This window comes from Drosophila pseudoobscura, chromosome X (assembly GCF_009870125.1).
Source record: "Drosophila pseudoobscura strain MV-25-SWS-2005 chromosome X, UCI_Dpse_MV25, whole genome shotgun sequence".
Lineage (NCBI taxonomy): Eukaryota > Metazoa > Arthropoda > Insecta > Diptera > Drosophilidae > Drosophila > Drosophila pseudoobscura.
The window spans coordinates 10792310-10812430 of record NC_046683.1 but is presented as its reverse complement, the minus strand read 5'-3'; the positions used below and the strand labels follow the sequence as shown (position 1 = coordinate 10812430).

At 46.7% G+C, this 20121-nt stretch overlaps 1 protein-coding gene across 5 annotated transcripts in view; it reads left to right on the top strand.

Moving 5' to 3' along the window:
• Dop2R (dopamine D2-like receptor) overlaps positions 1 to 20121 on the top strand; it is a 55323-nt gene that overhangs the window by 15288 nt on the left and 19914 nt on the right. For all 5 annotated transcript variants that reach the window (XM_015186339.2, XM_015186340.2, XM_015186341.2 and 2 more), the window contains exons 2-4: positions 3861 to 3944; positions 16435 to 17681; positions 17813 to 18003. In XM_015186339.2, coding sequence (XP_015041825.2) covers positions 16595 to 17681; positions 17813 to 18003 — 1278 coding nt within the window. In that variant the 5' untranslated portion in view covers positions 3861 to 3944; positions 16435 to 16594. The remainder of the gene's footprint in view (positions 1 to 3860; positions 3945 to 16434; positions 17682 to 17812; positions 18004 to 20121) is intronic.

Below are 20121 nucleotides of genomic sequence, written 5' to 3'. Positions count from 1 at the left end.
GCAGCAAACTTTTGCCATTTGCCTGCGAGCAGCAGCAGCAGCAAACGACAAACGACAAAGGGCACAGCAAACAGCAAGCAGGGAAACTTTTGCCATCATATATCTTGTCAGGGACCGATATGTGCGAGTGCTGCATATATTATAGCTATCTCTTTTTCCTCCCCTTTGCCATATCTGCCATACCTTCCTCTTTCTCTCATTCTTTGGAAAACTGCGTAGCTGGTCAAGTAAATGAGTTTTCCTGTGGCTTTTTCACTTTTGTGTCTGCGTGTGTGTGTTTGTTCTTTGGTTAGACTTTGCCATTTGACAGATCAAAGACCAACTAATACACAAGTACACACACACACACACACACACATCGAGACACATAGAACCACACACGGACATGGATCGGATGCTGGAAAGGAAATTGATATTTAATTAAAGTTCCATAGCTCTTGTTGGGAGTTTTCTTATTCTATTATTTGATTTTCACCTTTTTTGCCTCTTGCCTAGTCTTCTGTTTTTCCATTCGAGTCCAGCCAATTTGCTGTCAAAAGCAAGTTGAAACTCGCATAATGCCGATATGATGCTATGGTAATAAAAAAGGACTTTAGAATATTTGCTTGCTCCTTTTCATCAGAAATAAACACAGATGGGAATAGCTTTTGCTGCTTCCTTATAGCTCTGATAGATCAATAGAGCATTGATGGACTGCTGGACCCTATTACCGTTTTTCTATTGAAGGATTGAATGTAGGCAATCGAAGCAGCCCCATGGAAAGCTTAGCTCAAAGCGAAACTCTTTAAGCTTGCACTTAAGTCTGTTCAACGGCACTAGGAAAATCCAAGGCTCGTACATAGGTACTCTTGAAGCTGCTGGAGGAGCTACACAAGAGTCTGCCGAAGGAACCAGAGTAGATAGTGCTTCTGGAGAGGCCTCAGATGGAGCTGACGGAGGAACGTTCTGCGTTCAGGAGCCTATCTGGGGCAGGAGCTGGTCGCGGAAGCTGGAGACAAACTTTATGACTTTTATCTACGCGCAAGTTTCGAACCACCCAAATGAGTCGAAGAGTCGAGGCACCACCCTCCACCTCACCCAGTACCAACAAAAAACAGACCCCTCCTCTCACCAGTTTGAGTTTTTAAACACGGGCCCACGGCCAAATGCATAAATATTTTCATCCCCGCCATCACCCCCAGCCTTACTCTCACCTTCAACATCACTCGCATCCACTGCCACCCGCTGTCCGTATCCGTGTCAGTGTCCGTGTCCGCCTCCGTTTCCTACTCAGCCGCGTGAAAAACTGAAACATGGCCATTTTTCATATAAATTTATTTGGGAGGCTGGTCGTGTTTTTTGGCTAAAAGGAGGGGTGGCATGCTCGACATTTGCATATTTGCAGCAAGGCAGCGCAACGCAACGTAACGCAAAAGTGTCATAAAAACTCTACAGTTGAAAGAAATGAAGTCAAACAGCAGCAACAGGGGGACAGCCCAGAGAGCGAGCGATGGGTGGACCGGCACACAGTCTGGACAGATAAATATATAGGCAATAAAAATGTTCTACGAGTACAACAGCAACTGCCACGACAACGGACAGGACAGCCTAGAAAACCGTGGAGTGGACAGAAAGCGGACGATGACGATGACGAGGACCAGCCAGAACTCCAAACTTGGAAAAGTTTCAGCGATAAAGCCCATAAAGAAAAAGTAATGCGCGAATCAGTGTGGCATGGGTCTCTGGGGGAGTTGTTCCAATTTTTAGTATCCTGAAAGCACTGGAAAATCATCAAATCATTGCTTCTCGATAATGTAATGATTAGTTCTAAAGATAAAGAATCGTATCTTATCAAATCAAGACCTTCTGTTTCACCATGTTCTTTGCGATAGTCAAAGGCTTGCGGAATTGACGAACAGTGCAGCCAAATCAAAGTCCGTAATATTTTTACACAATCATCAACGTAACGCCAAAATCGATGGCTCCGTGCCATCATCACTTTCATCATCAAATCCATCCGAAACGTTTATTTGCGAAATGGAAATCTGTGATAAATAAGCACCAGTTGTTGTCCGCTATTCGGTATTCCCTTTTTTCTGCCCGCTGTCCGCCGTCCGCTGTCCACTGTCCGCTGTGTGTACGTATATTTTCATTCTGTTGGCAATGTTTTGTTAAATCATTTTTGTTGCGTTTTCTATTTGGTCTTTTTTCGTGGATTTTTGCATAATGAAATTGGGAAACGACACACAAAGTGAGACGCGATGCCGACATCATCGAGTTACAAATTCGTTTACGTTTCTCGACTCCAGCACCAGTTATGGGGCTCTCTTTATCGCTTGCCGATGAGCAACGGCAGCCCAGGGTTTTCGTATGTTTTTCTCACTCAATTTTTCTCGCTTTTTTTTATCCACTTTTTGTGTATGTATAGGGGCTTTGTTTTTCGTGGCAGATTGCGTCAGATATTAAATTTATTTACGCGAAATTCGCACTTCGGGCGCTCTCATATTGCACAAGGACCAGGACAGGACAACGTTCACCAGCAGCAACAGTGGAACCAATAGAGAAATTGGGAAGATGAGAGGTGGCTTTGGTAGGCCACAGATACTCCTCGTAGACGGGGTGCGTCTTTTTCTTGGGAATTTCTTCAATGACAGCCAAATGATATAGAGCCAAAGTTTGTCTTTACGGAAATAGCAGAGAGCTCCCCCAATTCGCTATAAATATCCGTCTTTCATAAACAGCCGAGACTTTTCAGAGTCTGCTATAAATATCCTCTCCGCCTTTCAGAGACTCAAAAGTTTCGCTCACTCTGTCAGCCATTACGGATGGCCCAAGAAAAGAATTTTGAATTCTAAATTCGAAATTCTGAATGAAGTTAGCCTAATTTGATTTCATTTGGCATAATAATCCAATCCAATGGTGAAAAATAATGCATAAATCAAAGATTTCTGCGAGGACTGAGTGTTTTAAGAAAAGTGAATGCTAAACTGATTGGATCCTGACTCTTATCTCTCCTATCGCATTTTCCAACCTATTAAGAGGCTCACAGAAGGTAGTCCTAAGCAAAGGAAAAGCGGTTCCCTTCTATTTTTCTCCCATTTTTCGGCCATTTCTTGGTGGTGTTGCGTCCACGCGGATTGCAAACCAGCATCCATGGAAAGCGGGATTATGTTTCAATTAGGCAATGGCCGAGACCCGAACCAAAAGAGCTCAGGGATGGGATCAGACTTGTTAGTCGCTTTCGACGCTATAGCAGCTGTACCCAGCCCGAGCTGTACCCAGCCCGAGCCCAAGCCCACCACCGAAGTCGTGGATCATCCATTGAGCTGCCCAAAAAAAAAAGAGGAGTTAAAGATTCATGGGCTGAAATTAATTGGTTGGGGCTGTACGACATCGGAATTTAAATGTTTCCATTGGATCGCTTAATTTATGACTGCCACGGGCTGCATCAAATATTTAAAAACCGACAAAAACTCGAAACGGCGAATATGATATGCATAAATACGCGTACGACGACGAGAATATCCATGCCGGGACATGCAGGATGTACAGCATGCCACATGGTGGGGCATAAAAAATGAAACCAGCAAATGGGAGGAGCTGGAGCTAAAGCTTATGCTGAAACTCCACAGGGTAGTGCAACACATGGGCATAAAATCTAAGAACAAGTTGAGCTTGAAGTGACGTGAGCAGCTCTCTCTTCCCCACCAGCTGTCAGTCCCCATCCCCATCCCAGACCTCCTCCTGGGGGAGGAAACGTGGAAGCCTGTCAGAGCAGGCTTTAGTGGAAAGTGCCTGTCAGATCTGTTTGCAATTTTTATGATGACTGCCCGGACTGCCATAAACTGAAGAATTCCATTTGCTTGTTGCTCTCTTTGCAGACTAAATACTTTGGCATTACTTACTTGGATTCGATAGAGGGAACAGCGTCGATACTGAGTGCCGACCGCGGACAATAGGATTCGGTAAGAAAACAACTTAAGTATTCAAGGGATCCTTGGGCATCCTTTTGATAGCCGCAGAGCCGCCTGAGGAGACGGAGGAGCAGATAGAAGGATGGACGGATGAATGAATGGGTTCTGACCGGCGGCCAATGTTCCGTGGGGGTTAATTAAAATACGGAATACACTTTGACAAAATGCCATTTAATCTACTCAGAAAAGCAGAAAACCCGAAAAAAGCAGCCGGCAAATTAATTATGCGCATATTTGTGGCCTCACCAACAACGCCATCGACAACGAGAACAACGACATCGACAAAAAAAAAAACCAAAAAAAAAACAAAAAAAAAAGGGAATATCAGCCGAAAAAGAAAAGGGAAATCAAAATAACAAGGAAAAGAACAGGAAAAAGAACAGGGAAAAGAAAAAGGTTCATTGTGATTTGCATTTTCCTGCTGCGCTGGTCTGCCATTTATGACAGATTTCTGTTAAAGGTCCTCCCACACCCCACACCCCACCGCCGAAAAGCCCGAAACACCGAAACACCGAAACCCCGAAACCCCGCTGCCAGGCAACCGTCTAATGCGATGGGCGGTGGGTGTTGGACGATAAGAGATGCCCCAGGGCGGAGCCCTGGCACCCCCCATCTATTAATTACAACAACAATCTACTACTAATCAGCTGCCACCAGAAGAGGAAGGAAGCGAGTGGCAGAGGCAAAAGCAGAGGCAGAGGCAGGGGCAGAGGCTAAGGTCGGGATTAAATCGTCTTCGGTGTTAAATGAGCCGCTGAGTCGCATAAATTCCCAAATGGTGACTGTACTTTTTGGTTCGAAAAAAGGTAGTATCAGGCGGCGGTGGTGAAAAGGGGGATTGAAGTACGAGGAAGGGCTTTGCCAGATGGGAACATAGAATCGTAAGAGGATGATTATGAATTTCAAGTATTGCATATATTCACTTGAGAAGAACGAGCTTCAGGTGTTAAATAAGTGTCAAACAAAATGGTATTTTAGTTATTAATTGAGTGCCAATTAGTTGTGCACTGCTGAATGCTCTATAATAAGTATTTGAGTACTGCCCTAATGTTCTTCATGTTCTTAAAGTCAATTTATTTACAAGTAAACAGTTCAATCCCGCCCGCTCTCCCACACACGTCAATAATAATAACAAGGCAGCCTCTTTACCGCCCCATCTTTACCTCCCCCCGAGAATATATCAATTAGCTGATGCCTTATTAATTCACAACTCAATTCCATTTACTCGATTCAATAAACGAGAGTCGAGTCGAGTACTTACAAATAGCCGTAGCCGTAGCCGTAGCCGTACCGTATACCGTATGTTATCCGATATCAAATATTGATGTTGCGTTAATTGCCTCGCTGGATGCGTGGTAGATCGGCTGGCTTCTGCATTATTAAATCAGCTTGAGCAACTAATCAAACTTATGCAATTATCGCCGCTGCTTATTTAATCTAATGCGCATTTATCTGCAAGGCTGGCAGTCAACCAGCAGAACAACCAGAACAATGGCTAAAGCAATACTGCGAGAACAACAACAAAGCAACACTAAATCCGACAGCAACAAACTCCAATTAAATTCGGAGCCCCCACACTACGCCACCCCGCACCACCCCAAGGGGTGGAGCTGTACGCTCTGCCAAACGAGCGGTTTTTGGGTAGGTGGTTTTTTGGCGCAAAAACCATACAAATGATTCTCGTACGCAGCACACTGCAAGGGGGGGTGGGGTGGTGGTGGGGTGTTCATTTTCATTTTCATTCTCCACACTTTGCCGCACTTTTCCCACTCGATGAAATGAAATGAAATTTGCACAAAAATCTCTAATTGCATTTTTTTGTTGCCGTTTCCGCTGCTGTTGTTAAATGGAAAATGTTGTGCATACTTTGGCCAACAAATTTGGATTTCAGTTTGCAGAGCAGATCAACGGAGTAGCATGCACCGCACATAATTGAAGATAAACATGCGCAGCAATACAGCTAATATACAGGATGGATATGCCTCATAATGCTAATGAACAGCCCAATAACAGCTTATAACATGCCACGTATAACACTTGTACATCAAGTACATCTACGAGTCGTACTCGTAGTCGTATTTGTGGCTTGTTAGCGGAAGTTTTACAATTGTTGTAAAATCGGATTTCATTATAAATTAATCATAAATTAATCATGGAACCGTCAGCATATACAAATATCTACTACTGTATTGCTTTATACGTATGACTAGTTTTCTTCTAAATCCTATTTTTGACAGAATCTGGAAGCACTTATTCCACTTGAAAGCACATCCATGCAGCAGCTTCTTACAGCAGTGGTTTGTGGTCATAGAACAGGGCGATTGAATAGCAATCGTATGGAAGTCATTGAAAATGGCTTTTAAAATGTATAAATTTGTGGAAGAAAGATATATTTGAGAGTGTTAAACAATTTGCTACTCAATTTCGATATCAAAAGAATTGTATAGCAGCCTTCCTTCCAGTACTCGTATTTGAACAGCATCCAAATTCTCACCGAAATGATTCAATTGCTGGCAGGATGGCAGAATGGCAGGAGCACTCTCCTCAGTGCCACGTACCATACAAATGCAAATTCGCATACAAGTCGATAGATGTTGGTAGATGGAGCAAAAGCAAAGAGATTCTGCCAGAGTTGGGCGGTGGAAAAAAAGCGCGAAATTAATATTTGAGTACGCTTGGACAACGGACAGAAGACGGAGAACGTAGGACGGAGAACGGAGGGCGGAGGACTTTGGTCCGCGGCAATAATAATAATAATAACTCACACAAATAAATATTGAAATGGAAAAATCGCTGGCCATATCAATGCTGCTGCAGGCTGGTCGGCGGGACGGGGTAGCACAGTGGGCCGTGTACGGGCCGAAAAATGAACTGTAATCAATTCTGAGTTCGAGAGAGGAGACCCTGGAAGAGCGAGAGCGATAGCCTGTGCGAGATGTGGCAGCAACGATAATATCCCAAGCAATTTATGGTAAGGTCCTTCCGCCCTGAACAGCCAAGCCAATTATTAACATTTTTGCTGGCAAAAAAAAACAACAAGTCGAAAAGAATAAATATGTAGGTATATAAATATAAATGAAATAAAACTTGACCCGAACCGCAAAGGTAAACGAGAAATATTAACCTTCGGGGTTGGGTGTCGGGGTTTGGGCAAGGCAGGTGGAACATGGCCCATACCATACCATATCCAGAGAGAAAGAATATATATAATATAATATTTCTGCTTTGACCAGCCTGCTGTTAGCACACTTACGTTTTCTTATTTTTTTGTTCCTCTCTTTGGGGGTTTCTCTTCTTTTTTTGATGGTTTTTTTTTTTAATTTTTAATGCCTTTTGTAAAAGTTTTTTTCGTCCGTGTTTTGTTCGTTTTTTGCTTTTTAACGATTCAACTTTTTGTTGGCTTTGGCGTGGCATGGCCGATTTTTCTTTTTAATTTGGCATCGCCAGTGAAATTTATGAAATTTCGCACAGTTGCCGATACCAGTGGGAGTGGGAATGGGAGTCTGGGAGCGGTAGAGCTCCTCTTCATCCTCGTTCTCTTTCTCGTTCTCGTCCTGCTCTTGGTGCAGCTGCAGAAATCTGAATAATAATAACCAAACGAAAAGTATCTTGTGGTCTGTGGCTTTTTCTGCATTTCTATGCACCAACTGGTAATTAATTTCCACGTTCAACACTGCCCAGTGCCCAGTGCCCAGAGCCTATATACAAGCATATGTACATAGTGCATGTATTCATTACGTGTATATATACATCTTCCGGGCAGGTGGAGTGGTCCTGGCATACAGTCGCCTTGTGCGGCGCGTTTTGGCAGGGCTATGCAGCAGCAGCACACTTTATCAATTTTATGTCGACTATAATTGCATTAAATTGAGTTGCTGTTCTCCCTTCTTTTTCTCCCTCTATACTTCTCTCTCTCTCTCTCTCTGTGTGTAACAGAGCTCTTCCTGGTCGGATAGTATGTTCATATATTGTCCATATATTTACATGGCCATATTAAAAATATTCCGGCAAATGGACAGCAGCAGCCTGCATTCATAGGTACAGGTCGACTAGAAGATACCCTGGTGCACTTTTTGGACTCGATTCTGCACAGCATTCTGCCATATATTAACGAAAAGTTGTAAAGCGGTTTCCCTTGGCTACCATTGCCGGATAAGCCAGACAGACTCTCATTAAAGCAATCAGAGGAGAAGCGCAAAGGAGAATTCCAAGACTCCGGTTTAAAGAATGGTACGATGCCCAGAAGGCTGTTCTCACAAACACACACACACAGACAGGGCCAGGAAATGAAATTATTGATTCAGGAACAAGGTGGAAGATAGAGAGAGAGAGAGAGAGAGAGGGAGAGGGAGACATCAGCAGAGACATTGAGGGACATGACACCGTATGAAAATCTGACAACAGACGAGGAAATAAGAAATTGAATGCCTCGACATGCTTGAACGCGTCAACTGGAACATGAAAATGAAAGGCAGATACACACACACAAACACACGCAAGCATCCAAAGAGTGGGGCACGCCACACACTCACGAATTATTCCCACAAAATCCCAGGAAGAACCAATGCACCTGATGCCCGCTGCCAGGAGTCGTTGTCGTTCTGTACTCTTCTGTTCCATTGGCTTCTGTGGCTTTTGGACTGTTGCACGTTTCCTGCCGTGCCTGCCTTGACTGGTGGCAGGGGGTGGCAGGAGGCGTGCCACACACATCAAATGACAAACGAGTTGCCGCTGCATTATTGAATTAAACGTGAAGACGACACACGCACACAGCTGTATCTTGTATCTGGTATATGTGCAGAGTTTTGCGGGTATGTGTATCTGTACACTGAGCAAAAAAAAAACAGTATCAAAATTATTTTCATACATTTCAGACCTTGTAATATCTTAAGATCCATGCGCCAATCCGAGATACAAGATACATTGTAGATCGAATAAGTTTGCTGCCATTTTCGCTCAGTGCATACGTCTGTGTGTGTGTGTGTGTGCGTATCCATATATTTAATGAGTAAGGCGGACCGGCAATTTATTGGCCATTGTATTTGGCCATCGGCTGTACTTCAGCATACGTTGGGATTGCAGATTGGACAGCCTTTTCCCAATCCTCCCCCTCCTGTTTTCCCTGCGGCTCCTACTGCTCCTGCTGCTGCTTCTGTTCCTTCCACTCAGCGAGGGAGCGATGCGATACCCCTCTGCCAGTCGGCCTCTGTCAGTTATCTGTTGGCAGCCTTCTGGAACTGCCTCCAGCTGTCTCTCGCTCTCTGGACCATCGGCAATTTCAGCGTTAGCCGGCAGTTGCTTTGACTAATTTGCGCCTGATAACTGGGCCGACGGCAGACGACGCACGGCGCTCGACTGTGGCCCGTATTCAAATGAATTTTGCTTGCCGTCATCGCCTAGTGCTGCCTGGTGCTCGTTTTGGTCCTCGTTCTGGTGCTGGCCGTTGTCGAGCGGCGTCATAACGGTCTATTTAATTGTAGCCAATACACAGGCTCTGGCTCTAGCTCTAGCTCTGGCTCTGGCTCTGGCTCTGCCAGAGCTTTAGGCCCATGTTTTTGTAGCCTTCTAATGAAGTTGATCCGCAGTGGAGGAGCAAGAAAACAAAACGTAAAAAAAAAGAGAAGGGTCCTCCTTTCCGAACTGAAAAAGACGCACACGGAGGGGATTGGGGTTTGGGGTTTGGGGATTGGGGATTGGAGCGGCCAACAGTCATGGGGGCTAGGCGAACAGCAGTTGCCTAGGACCCTCATTTATTTTCACTTTAATCAAAGTGTATGGCAACGAGGCAGCCACGATGACGGGGCAGGACGAGGCTTGGCGTCCGCTTCCACAGATCCCAGATGGTGGCAAAAGGGAGGAGTGGCAGGATGATGAAGGATGCTGAGCAAATTTAGCTTCGCATGCCGAAAAGAATTCAAAAGCGTAAAATAACAAAGACTCAACGAGCATGGAGCGACGAGCAACGAGCAACGACAGGGTGAAAAGTAAAACAACGGAACCAGGGAATGATACGAGTATAGTCGCAATTCCGACCAAAAGATACCCGCTAATTGGGAACCATCCATACGAGTGTTGGCTGGGAAGCGGATACCACAGACAAGTGCTATATATGTACATTTTTAAGGGGCATCAATCATGGAATATGTCTGCAGTAGTCTTCGAAATAGAGATGTTCCCACAGACAAACAGGTAGTTTTCTTCTGTCTTTTCCACAAGTACGAGTACCTATGTTATGTTCGAGCACAGTATAGCCCCGAACAAGTACCAGGTATAATAGAGCCGAAACCGAAAATATTGGCTGAGAAAGAAGACGACTGGCTGGCAAAAGGCGAGTATGAAGAGTAGCAGAAGTAGAAGAAATGTGAAAGGAGGGCTGCAGACGGTGAAGTGGGAGCAACTGAAGCCGAAAGTAGTCGTACTTTATGGCATCACTGCGTTACACGTTATCCTTTCAAGCCACGGACGTTGCCAGGGACAGGAGACAGAACTAGACAAAAGCAAAACCAACAGAGATTGGACAGAGTCTCCGTCCCCATCCCCGTCCCCATCCCGCTGCCCTGCTCTCCTGAGCCACACGCTAAATGGGAAAAGTAAGCTAATTAGTTAATGAAAGATATTCGCCTTTTGTTCGAGTGCCGCAGAGTCCTGCAGGATGCCACACTGAGCGAAATGGGTGCCTGAGATACTCTCCGTCTTTCTACGCCGACAACAAGAGTTTCTTCCTTTTGGGATTTCGCAGAAAGTTCGTGCGAGAATTGACAGCCCTCCCCAACGAATGTTGCATAATTGCGAAACTACGCACTACTCATGCCACTCATGCCACACGGCCATTTACAAGCCACAAAAAAGGAAAAACGTTGCTGCTTTTGGGCGGAGTCCGATAGCGTATTGGAAGTCGCAACGCCATTCGCCATTCGCTGTGTGTAGGCGTGTGGGCTCCTGTAATATATGTAAAGTGTAGACCCCGCTCCGGTCTGGCTTGGCCTGGAGTCTCTGCCCCTGCTTCCCTCTCCCTGCGGCACCCTTTACGGCCCGCGTCAATTGTGAGCGGCCTTTGTTTGGCAATTTCGCCCCGTTCGCTGCTCATTTTGTGTTCTGTTCTCTTTCTTTCGCGCCGCTCGGTTCTGCCACTTTCTTTGTGCCCTGCTGCATAATTCTGCTCACCCGGAGGCTCCCCTGCCATGTGCCCCAGTGCCCCTGCCCCATGCCCCATGCCCCGTACCAGCCCTGTGCGGCACTTTGTTGCTCTTTTTGGTCCGTGGTCAGCGGCCCATGGAACTCAGCTCAGCTCTGCTCTGCACCCTTTTGTGATGCAAAATCGTTTTGCTTGAATAAATCATGAGCTTAAAGCGGTTGCCCGAAGCTAACTTTAAAGTATGCTAACCTTCTGTCCCTAACACTGCTGGATGAACATGGACCCATCATTCCCCCCAATAATGAAGTGTAATTTGATTTTGCCCACCGCCAATCGGAAGGCGGAAGGCGGGGAGCAGCTTGTTATTGTCCAACATATGTTTAATATTCAATCTAAATAATCACCTACCTCAAAATGGTAAAAGAAAGGAAGATGTATGGTAATAATTGGAATTATCAGCAGCAAATCTTTTCGATTGAAGATTATGAATCGATAATATATAAATTTGAATAGAATATCAATCATATGGTACAGGCTTAGGTTCAGATTTAGGGTTTACTCCGAAGGTAGAGAAAATGCTCAAAAATCACTCTTGAAAACCTTCCACTTCTCTCTTTAGCCACTTTTAGGCCTTTTCCCTCCCCAAATTCAACTTTCGAACGAATTATAATCCCATAAAGACTCCGTAATCTCTCCTTTCGGCCGTCGAGTGTTTCGAGTCCTTGGTCCAGAACTTAGTGTGTTGTACTGTCCTTTTCTGCTGAGATTGCTGGGGCTGGGTGAATGTTGGTTTTTATTTCTTCCCTGCTTCTCTTTTTCGAAGGGAACCACTCCTTCTGGTCAATTTGGACTCACTTTACTTTTTCTGCATCAGAAAAGAAATTCATTGGAAAGAAAGAAATAACAGAACATGACAGCCTCCGTCCGTCTGTCCCCATTCTACCATTCTCTCATTCCCACATTCACCCATTGGTGGGGTGTATGCCGAGCCTCGCAGAAAATTGAGCATGCAATTTGGCTTTTCTTTTCAATAATTTTCCATTAGACAAGAATACGAGCCACACAAAAAAATAAGTATAAAAGAAATAACTGCCAGAGGAAGAGGGAAAATCCAATGCGTTGGCATAAAAAAGGGGCAACCATTGGCCAGGCTGTGTAAATGATGATAATAGGGAACGGGACGGGGACTGGGGATGATTGCAAGGGGTGGATGACTTGCACACACACACACACACCTCTGGATATATCGCCTGAATATACATATAGACGAGTATGTATAAATATAGCAGCGATGCGAACGACAACGACATCGACGTGGAAGTGGACGTGAATGTGGCTGTGCCTGTGCCTGTGGCTGTGGCTATGGACGACGACGACGACGGCGACACTTCTGGTTCAGTGAAGCATAAGAAATTCTCGAATGAATCGCTCTGTTGACGCTTGAGTAGACTTGAAGCGATAAGCGGTTTTTGTCCCATATACAAAAATATATCTAGTCGCGCCTCCCTTTGTCAACCAACCCCAGCAGAGCCAAAGCCCCACCTGCCGTCGAAACGAACCACCCATTCGACCACCCATCGTTTAAAGCGGGCCAAGAAATGTCAGAATCTTCTACCATTCACAAATTGATCGGAAAGCTGATCCCACATGGGATCATCTCTTTTGACGCTTTTGGAGGATCTCCAGTCGAGAATCCGTTGCATAAAATATGTAAAAAGATTAAAGATATCTTCTTCGAAGCTATTCTTCTCTTACTTTCTTAAGAAAAGAGTGTTCCTGTCGCCACACCACGTTCCACGTTGCGTATACGTGGTTCTGCTCCAAGCATAACTCATACGCCCCGTTGGCACATCCGTGCGCATTAACTCCTTGCCCCCGTTCGTCTCCCTTCCCCAGACACGGAACGGCTGTGGACTGGCGCTAATGGAATTAATCAAATGTCATGCTGATGTCGCAAAACTGCAAAAACTTCCTATGACTGTGGCTGTGACTGTGGCTATGACTGTGGCTGTGGCTGTGTCTCCGACTGCGGCTATGTCTGCGCATGTATTTGTTTCTGTCTCTGTGTTTGCGTCTGTTTCTGTCGGTGATGTTGCTCCTGTGTTCATTGACACTGGTGTCAGATGTTTAAAGTTTCGGACAGCAGAGCCGCCGCATAACTAGTTAACAAGCAATTGCCGATGGCGCTTAGTTCTGGAGAGTGATGGGGTGGTGGCGGGGGAAATGGCCCTGAAATGGTGCTATCCTGGCCAGGCGGCAGCATCTGTTCAATCCCGCAGGCAGCATCGACACATAGACACACGCACATATGGACGCTCAGGAATTGGTTTTTGGTGTCGTGATTCTTTCCGCCCTTGGGGCAACATGTGTCTGTGTCGTCTTCTGAAACCAATTTGCCTCTCTCTTCATCCCTACTACTCCATGGATGCTGTCTCTATCTCTCTGGAGCATTCCCGGTGTACCCGGCATTGGCACTACACTTGAATTATGGATTATGGGCAGGGGTCAATGTTATTAGAGATGGGCACGTGATCGGATATCCTGGAGAAAACTGCAATTATAGTGTTAGCCCAAGCCCAGGCAGGAAGCAGCACTCCTTGACCCGACCTCCGTGTAGATTCCATCAGTCATCGTGCTCTGTTCTGTTCTGCCCATCATCGTAAAGCGAAAACTTTCGGTTGAGACGCAATGCAGAAGCCGAGCAAGAGTTACAAAAATAAGTGGGAATAAAATGAGCCCAGGGGAAGGAAGGTTTTCGAAGCAGCTGCAGGGGGCATTATACATACTATCCAATCCAATCCAAAGCCCAGTCCACGGCCCCATCGGCAGCCCCAGCCATGTGTGGTGACCTTGGCACCCGGCTGGGCACGAGAGCAAAAATGTTGCTGACAAACTTTCGCTCCACTTTCCACCACTCTCGCTCTCGCGCCCTGCACCACTGGCGACTGGTGACTGTCGCACGCGAGCGACTCTCGACCCTCGACCCGACTCGACGATGGCGTTGGAAATAATTACACTTGCTGATTTATTGAGTGTCGTGCGGTGCGGTGCGGCGCGGTGCGGTACAGGATGGAGTATAGAGTAGAGAGTGGTGCGGCGTAGAGTGATGCGGCAGTGGCTGTGGCAGTAGAGGAAATGCCGTCCCAGTGTCCGGATGTTGTTAATGAGCCACGACATTGGATTGGATTGCTCGGATTGGATTGCAGCCGCAGCGGCCACGTCATATTATAAATGCTCCAAGGTTGAGCGGGGTCAAGTGATTAGGCTGGCCCCCCAAACTCTTGGTTCCCCCCTACGTTCCCTTCATTCGTTGCTTTCCTGATTTTGTATGGAATAATTGTGCTCGAACGTTTTTTGGCTAAGATTGAAGACGTCATTCTTAAGCGATTGCATCAGGTGTAGGATCCATGGACTGCTTTAAGCTGTGGTCTAGGCACCCAAGAGTGATGGAACAATGATAAGGATGTAATGGAGCAGACACTCCAAAGGACTCTCCTTTCCCTGTCTCTCTCCAATGTCTACAAGAAGAGAAGCCGACCAAATGCTGCGGTTGCCCACCAATCTAGTTATACTGCTAAGCCGCTTACTCGAAGGTAGTTAAGGGTATGTTGGAATGGATAACCATCTGAAATGTATCCAGAATATATGGCTCTTAGGTCGAAAGTTTCGAATGGAACTCCCATTCGATTTATGCATATTTCTATTAGATCGCCTGCAATACCTATTGTCGGAATATCTACTACATGTCTTTCATTTTTGTTGCTGCTTGGTCGTGGGGGCTGTGGGCTCCTGGCACAGGAAATGACACTCACCAAGTTCCCAGCCATCTCTCCAACTAACCAACTACCGGCTCAACTCAACCGAAGTCTGAACTGAACTCTGACTGTGCTTTATGGATTGCGTGTGGCTGGCGCATATTCAAAGGCATCGCTCAGGCGAAAGTGAAATTAATTACTCGACTTGAGTCGAGTTGAGTTCCTAGGGGGTCCAAGGAGGGTTCGGTTAGGTATAGTTCGCCTCGGCCTCCACCTCGGCTCGACTCGACTCGGCTCGGCTCGGTTCGGTTCAGTTGCCACTTGCTGCCGTAATTAATGAAAAAGCCAGGCACACGAACAAACGGGATGTGGATACGGACACTAACATCAGAGGAAGGGGAAAGGGGAGAGGTGAAGGGCAAGGGGAACATGCAGAATTGCGGCCTTTTTGATGGCCATTCTCCAACTTCCGCTGCCTGTCTTGGTCGTGTGCCAAAATTTGATTAGTGCAAACATGTTGGCCAATCTCTGCCTGAGACTGGGGAACGAGGCACCCCCGATGGATCCCAGTCGGATGGTAGAAGATTCCTGATCCGGACTCGGGATTCGAGCAATGAACGTAGCTAGCCGCTTCTCTGTGGTGGGGTTCCGATTACTTTTGAGCCATTGAAAGTTAGGTACATCTTGGGAATGAAAGAAACCCACTGGCCATACCCTGTCTCCCCGCTTGCCCCCATCCGTCTGGTAGGTACTTTAGTCTCATTAGGCAACAACGAGCCATCTTTTAATTATGGCCGGCTTTAATCAGCGTCAATTGGCAAATACAAAAGCGGAAATTGCAAAATGTGTAAAGGCAAAGATAGAGCAGCGAAGCAGAGAGAGACAGAGAGAGAGAGAGAGAAAGAGAGAGACAGGGAGAAACAGGGGGACAGGAAAATGAGAATCGAGGTGGGTTGGGGCGACTGGGGAGAGCAAGTGAGGCGAGAGACACAAAAACCTTTTGCTAATTTAATTAAATTACACCATTTTCGCTGTCGCTTTTTGTAGAATAATTGGCAATAAATTGATTAAAGAGTTAATTAAACATGCGGCAATGCCAGCCAACAGAATAGGGCGTGGCAAATGGGTGGGGAGGGGAAAATCAGACGGGTTAGCGCAGGGAGGGTTGGGGGCTGAGGCTGGGGTGCAAGAGCAGGCGGGTAGATAATTGCATTGTCACAAAAGGAAAGAGCCTACACGGTAGGAGGTCTTTGCCGCAACACAAATTTTGGCTCTGACAAAGAAATGGACCTACAATACTTGCTATTTCGACACCTACACCGCTTAAGCCTAACTGTCACAAAAAACTGTAACATTTTATGGCGGATAACCCTCACAGATAGCTCCCATTAACGATTAGTGGAGCGCTCATTATCGAGTAGAATAATACGAGAATCTTCAACCATTTAGTTCTTTGAATGATTCAGATGTTGGATTCCATGGATTCCATTGCATCCAGCAATAATGTGGCTATAAAAGCTGTTCCCTTTCGAATCTCAACCCAAAGAAAACCATCTCTTAACTTGTATCTTCCTCTCTCTCTTCGTTGCAGTTAAAGTAAAAATGCCGCTGGCGTTGCAGTCGCAGCTCGTGGCTCTAGCCACGCCTCCGCCCCACTAAAGGTCTAGGCCCCTGACACAGTCAGAGGCGGAGGCGTCAGAAGGGGCGTGCGAGCGTCCGACGGCAACGGCAACGGCTACGGCTACGGCAAAATGGCCGCTAGCCCAGGAAATGCAACAGCAACATCGGGAGCAACAGGAGCAGCGGAAAGAGCAGCAACCACAACGGGAACAACAGCAACCACAACCACAACTACAGGCACAGGGAGAGCGTTGATGAACCACCTGCTGAATCGCTCGGCGGAGAGGAACCGCAGCAATGAGGTCGATAAAGATGGGGGACTGGGAGAAGACGGCGTCGGGATCGGAGCCCCCCCGACGCCAACGGGTTACCTCCCGCTGTACGAGGACGAGACGCAGCCGGCGGCGGAGGATGACGGCTATGCCCTAATCGACGACATCAGCGACTGGCTCCTGAGCTCCGCCAGCGCAGAGAACACCACGTCCACGTCAACGTCCACGGCAGCAGCGATGGCAACGAAAATGGGAATGGGAATGGGAACGGACACAGCCACCTCGACCACCAATGATACCCTGGGTTGGCTGAGCCTCGACCTAGGGGAAGCGTTGAACACCACGCAGCCCAGTCGTGTCAATTCCAGCATGGTGGACGAGGGGGAGGAGGAGGCGCCCGGCGACGGCCTCTACGCGCTGCGGAACTTCGTGGAGCAGCAGTTGGCCGGTGGCGAGGCCGGCACCGGTGCCGGGGAGGAAGCGGACATTGCACTGATCGACAGCGGGGAGGAGGCGGCCTTGGACAACGTAGCTGATGCGGAAACGGACTACGGTCTGTTAGGAGGCTTCGGCGATGTTGAGCTGCTTCAGCGGACGGCTACGATGGCCAAGGCCACGCTCAGAAACCGCACGACGGCGGTGTCGAGCGGAGGTGGTATGGTTGGAGGAGGAGGAGGAGGAGTAGACGGCGCGGCTGGTGGTGGTGGTGGAAGCTCATTTATGCTGCTTCTGGAGAACTTTAACGACTACTTTCCTAACTACAATGGCAGCACGGTTTCGGGAACAACAATAACATCAGCTGCCGCGGCAACAACACCAAGCAGCGGCAGTGGCGGCATCCTGATGGAACAGAACCTCACGGGACTGTTCCTGGACACCTATCGGATGAACTGCACCAACGAGACGCTGAACCTGACGTCCGAGTCTTGTGGCGAGCTGAGAATCGGTAAGTACTCCACTTTATTCATCCCTCATTTCTGCACTCACAGCTCAAAACAATTGCGGCCATTTCCCAACACTGTCCACAGGTTAAGCTGCAACTAATTTGTGTACTCCTGTACCATTTTGTCTTTGCAGTGGACCACAACTACTGGGCGCTCATCTTGATACTGTTCCCCATCCTTACCCTCTTCGGCAACATCCTGGTCATCCTGTCCGTATGCCGCGAGCGATCGCTGCAGACAGTTACGAATTACTTTATAGTTTCTTTAGCCATAGCCGATCTCCTGGTCGCCGTGGTCGTGATGCCATTTGCTGTTTACTTTCTGGTAAGTAAAGCCAAAAAATTCAATTTATATGATACACTTTTATGTCTCTCTTTAAATACATACACACCATACGAGTATGTGTATTTGGATGTGTGAGTAGCTGGTGGCTGCATGGAAGGAACCGGGTCGGGTCGAGTCAAGTCTGGCAGAGGGTGGCAAAATCAAAATGCAAAATTGCCAGCCATTTGCGTTTAATTTTATCAAGTGTTGGGTCATATAATAAATAAACACTCTCATAAATAACCGAGCACGATGGAGCCAGAGGCCAGACATGGAGATGTGAATATACCAAGGACTATGGACCATAGACCATGGATCAGGGGCAAGGGAGCAGGCAACAGGCAACAGGGCACATGGCGGAGGCCAAGAGGGGCGTGGCTTTTTAGTAAATTGCGGCCATTCAAGCAATAACATTCAATTTTTGGCGCTCCCTGCATATAAATCAATGTGTGTTCCACAGAGTCCAAGAGAAGAGTGCTAGAATATGGGTGATGGGAAGGGAATTGGTCCTGAGACAAGCTCTCGTCTTGGCCCGCTTCCTTTTGACTTAAGCCGACGTAGCTGTCATTCCCTATGATTGATTGTTAGATTGACGGACGCACTGACTGACAGACTGTCTGACTCTATGACTGTCTGCCTCCCGTCGGCTCTGACTATTCCATCGAGAGTTGAATCCTGACTGGCTCACTGACTGACAGATTGATGGAATGGCCTTAGTCCACTGCCAGTCCCAGTCTCATCGCTATCCTTAGCTCATCAGCATTCGGATTGCGGCAGTCCTGGATTAGAATATTGGCTTACCTATGCAAATGGAGAAACATCAACATAAACAGAAACAGAAACAGGAACAGGATAAGCTATATCATAGGATGTCCTCTACACATGAATGGTGACCTGGCTGCTGGCTAATTGGTTGGAAGCTACTGCTGCCATGTCCGGGGCTGCCACAATTAATTGTGTGTTTATTTGAGTGCTGGTAAATTATAAAAATTTGCAATTGCAGCTGGAGCAAGACGCAGCAACAGCCACAGCATCAGCATCAGCGTCAGTAGAACATACGTATACGTAATTAAAACGCTCGAAAGTCAAATGAAATTAACAAACAGCCACACACAGACACTTCACGGTGGCTGAGAGCACAAGGGCAGGGGGCGCATTGTGTCAGAGTGTCATTTGACAATAACAAATGTGGCAACTTGTCAGAGAAATGAAAACAAGAAACTCGTTCAAGCATAATTGAATATTCGACTTAATTATTTATTTGTACTGCCACTCCCCTTTTTTTCAAGCGCATACAGAAGATTGACTCAGGTTTAAAATTGATAAAAATTCAGAAAATATCGAGACTCGCCCGGGACTCGTTCTCGGGTCCGTTTGCATCCCATCAGAGGTCTTCGTGCTTGCAGAGAATAGAATTTCATTGTGGCATTTATTCTGCATAAATTCTGGTATAAAAACATTCTCAAGGATAATAGCTAAATCTTTTGATGGCTTCCGATGGACCTTTCACCTGCCTCAAGATCTGGATGAGCAACTGCCTGTTGCGGGGCTTGTTGTTGACCTTATAATGGCATGCAACCACATAGACACGGGTATTCAAATGTCGTGCACACACAGATACGCCCCACACAAATATGGTAACCGAGGCAGAGCAAATTAACTTGTCATTAAAAGCATCAAATGCGCCCTGCTCTACGCCCTCTCCTCGCCCAGCCAACAGGCCACCGTCTCGCATCTCGTATACCTGTGCAAGTGTCAGGTGTTAATTACACTCTTACCCACACCCCGGAAAGCCACCCACCCCAAACATAGTCGCACACACACACACACACACATACACATGTAATGCAACGCTTGTCAGATGCAGTAGGGTGTAGGAATAGTATGTGCAGGGGCTAAGGCTTTATGCTGCAACCGTAGATCTCTGGGCCTTTCTTTCTATGATCTAGCTAGCTGGAAATTTCTCTTTTTCGTTCGTTCATTCTCTCCATATTCCATATTACATATCAATTTCTTTCTCACCCTTCAAGGCCAAAAGAGTGTAGTTTTCAATGGAGAAGCGGTAGTAGTAGCAGACAGATAAAGAATCCCCAAGCACAAGTACAATTTATTTAACTT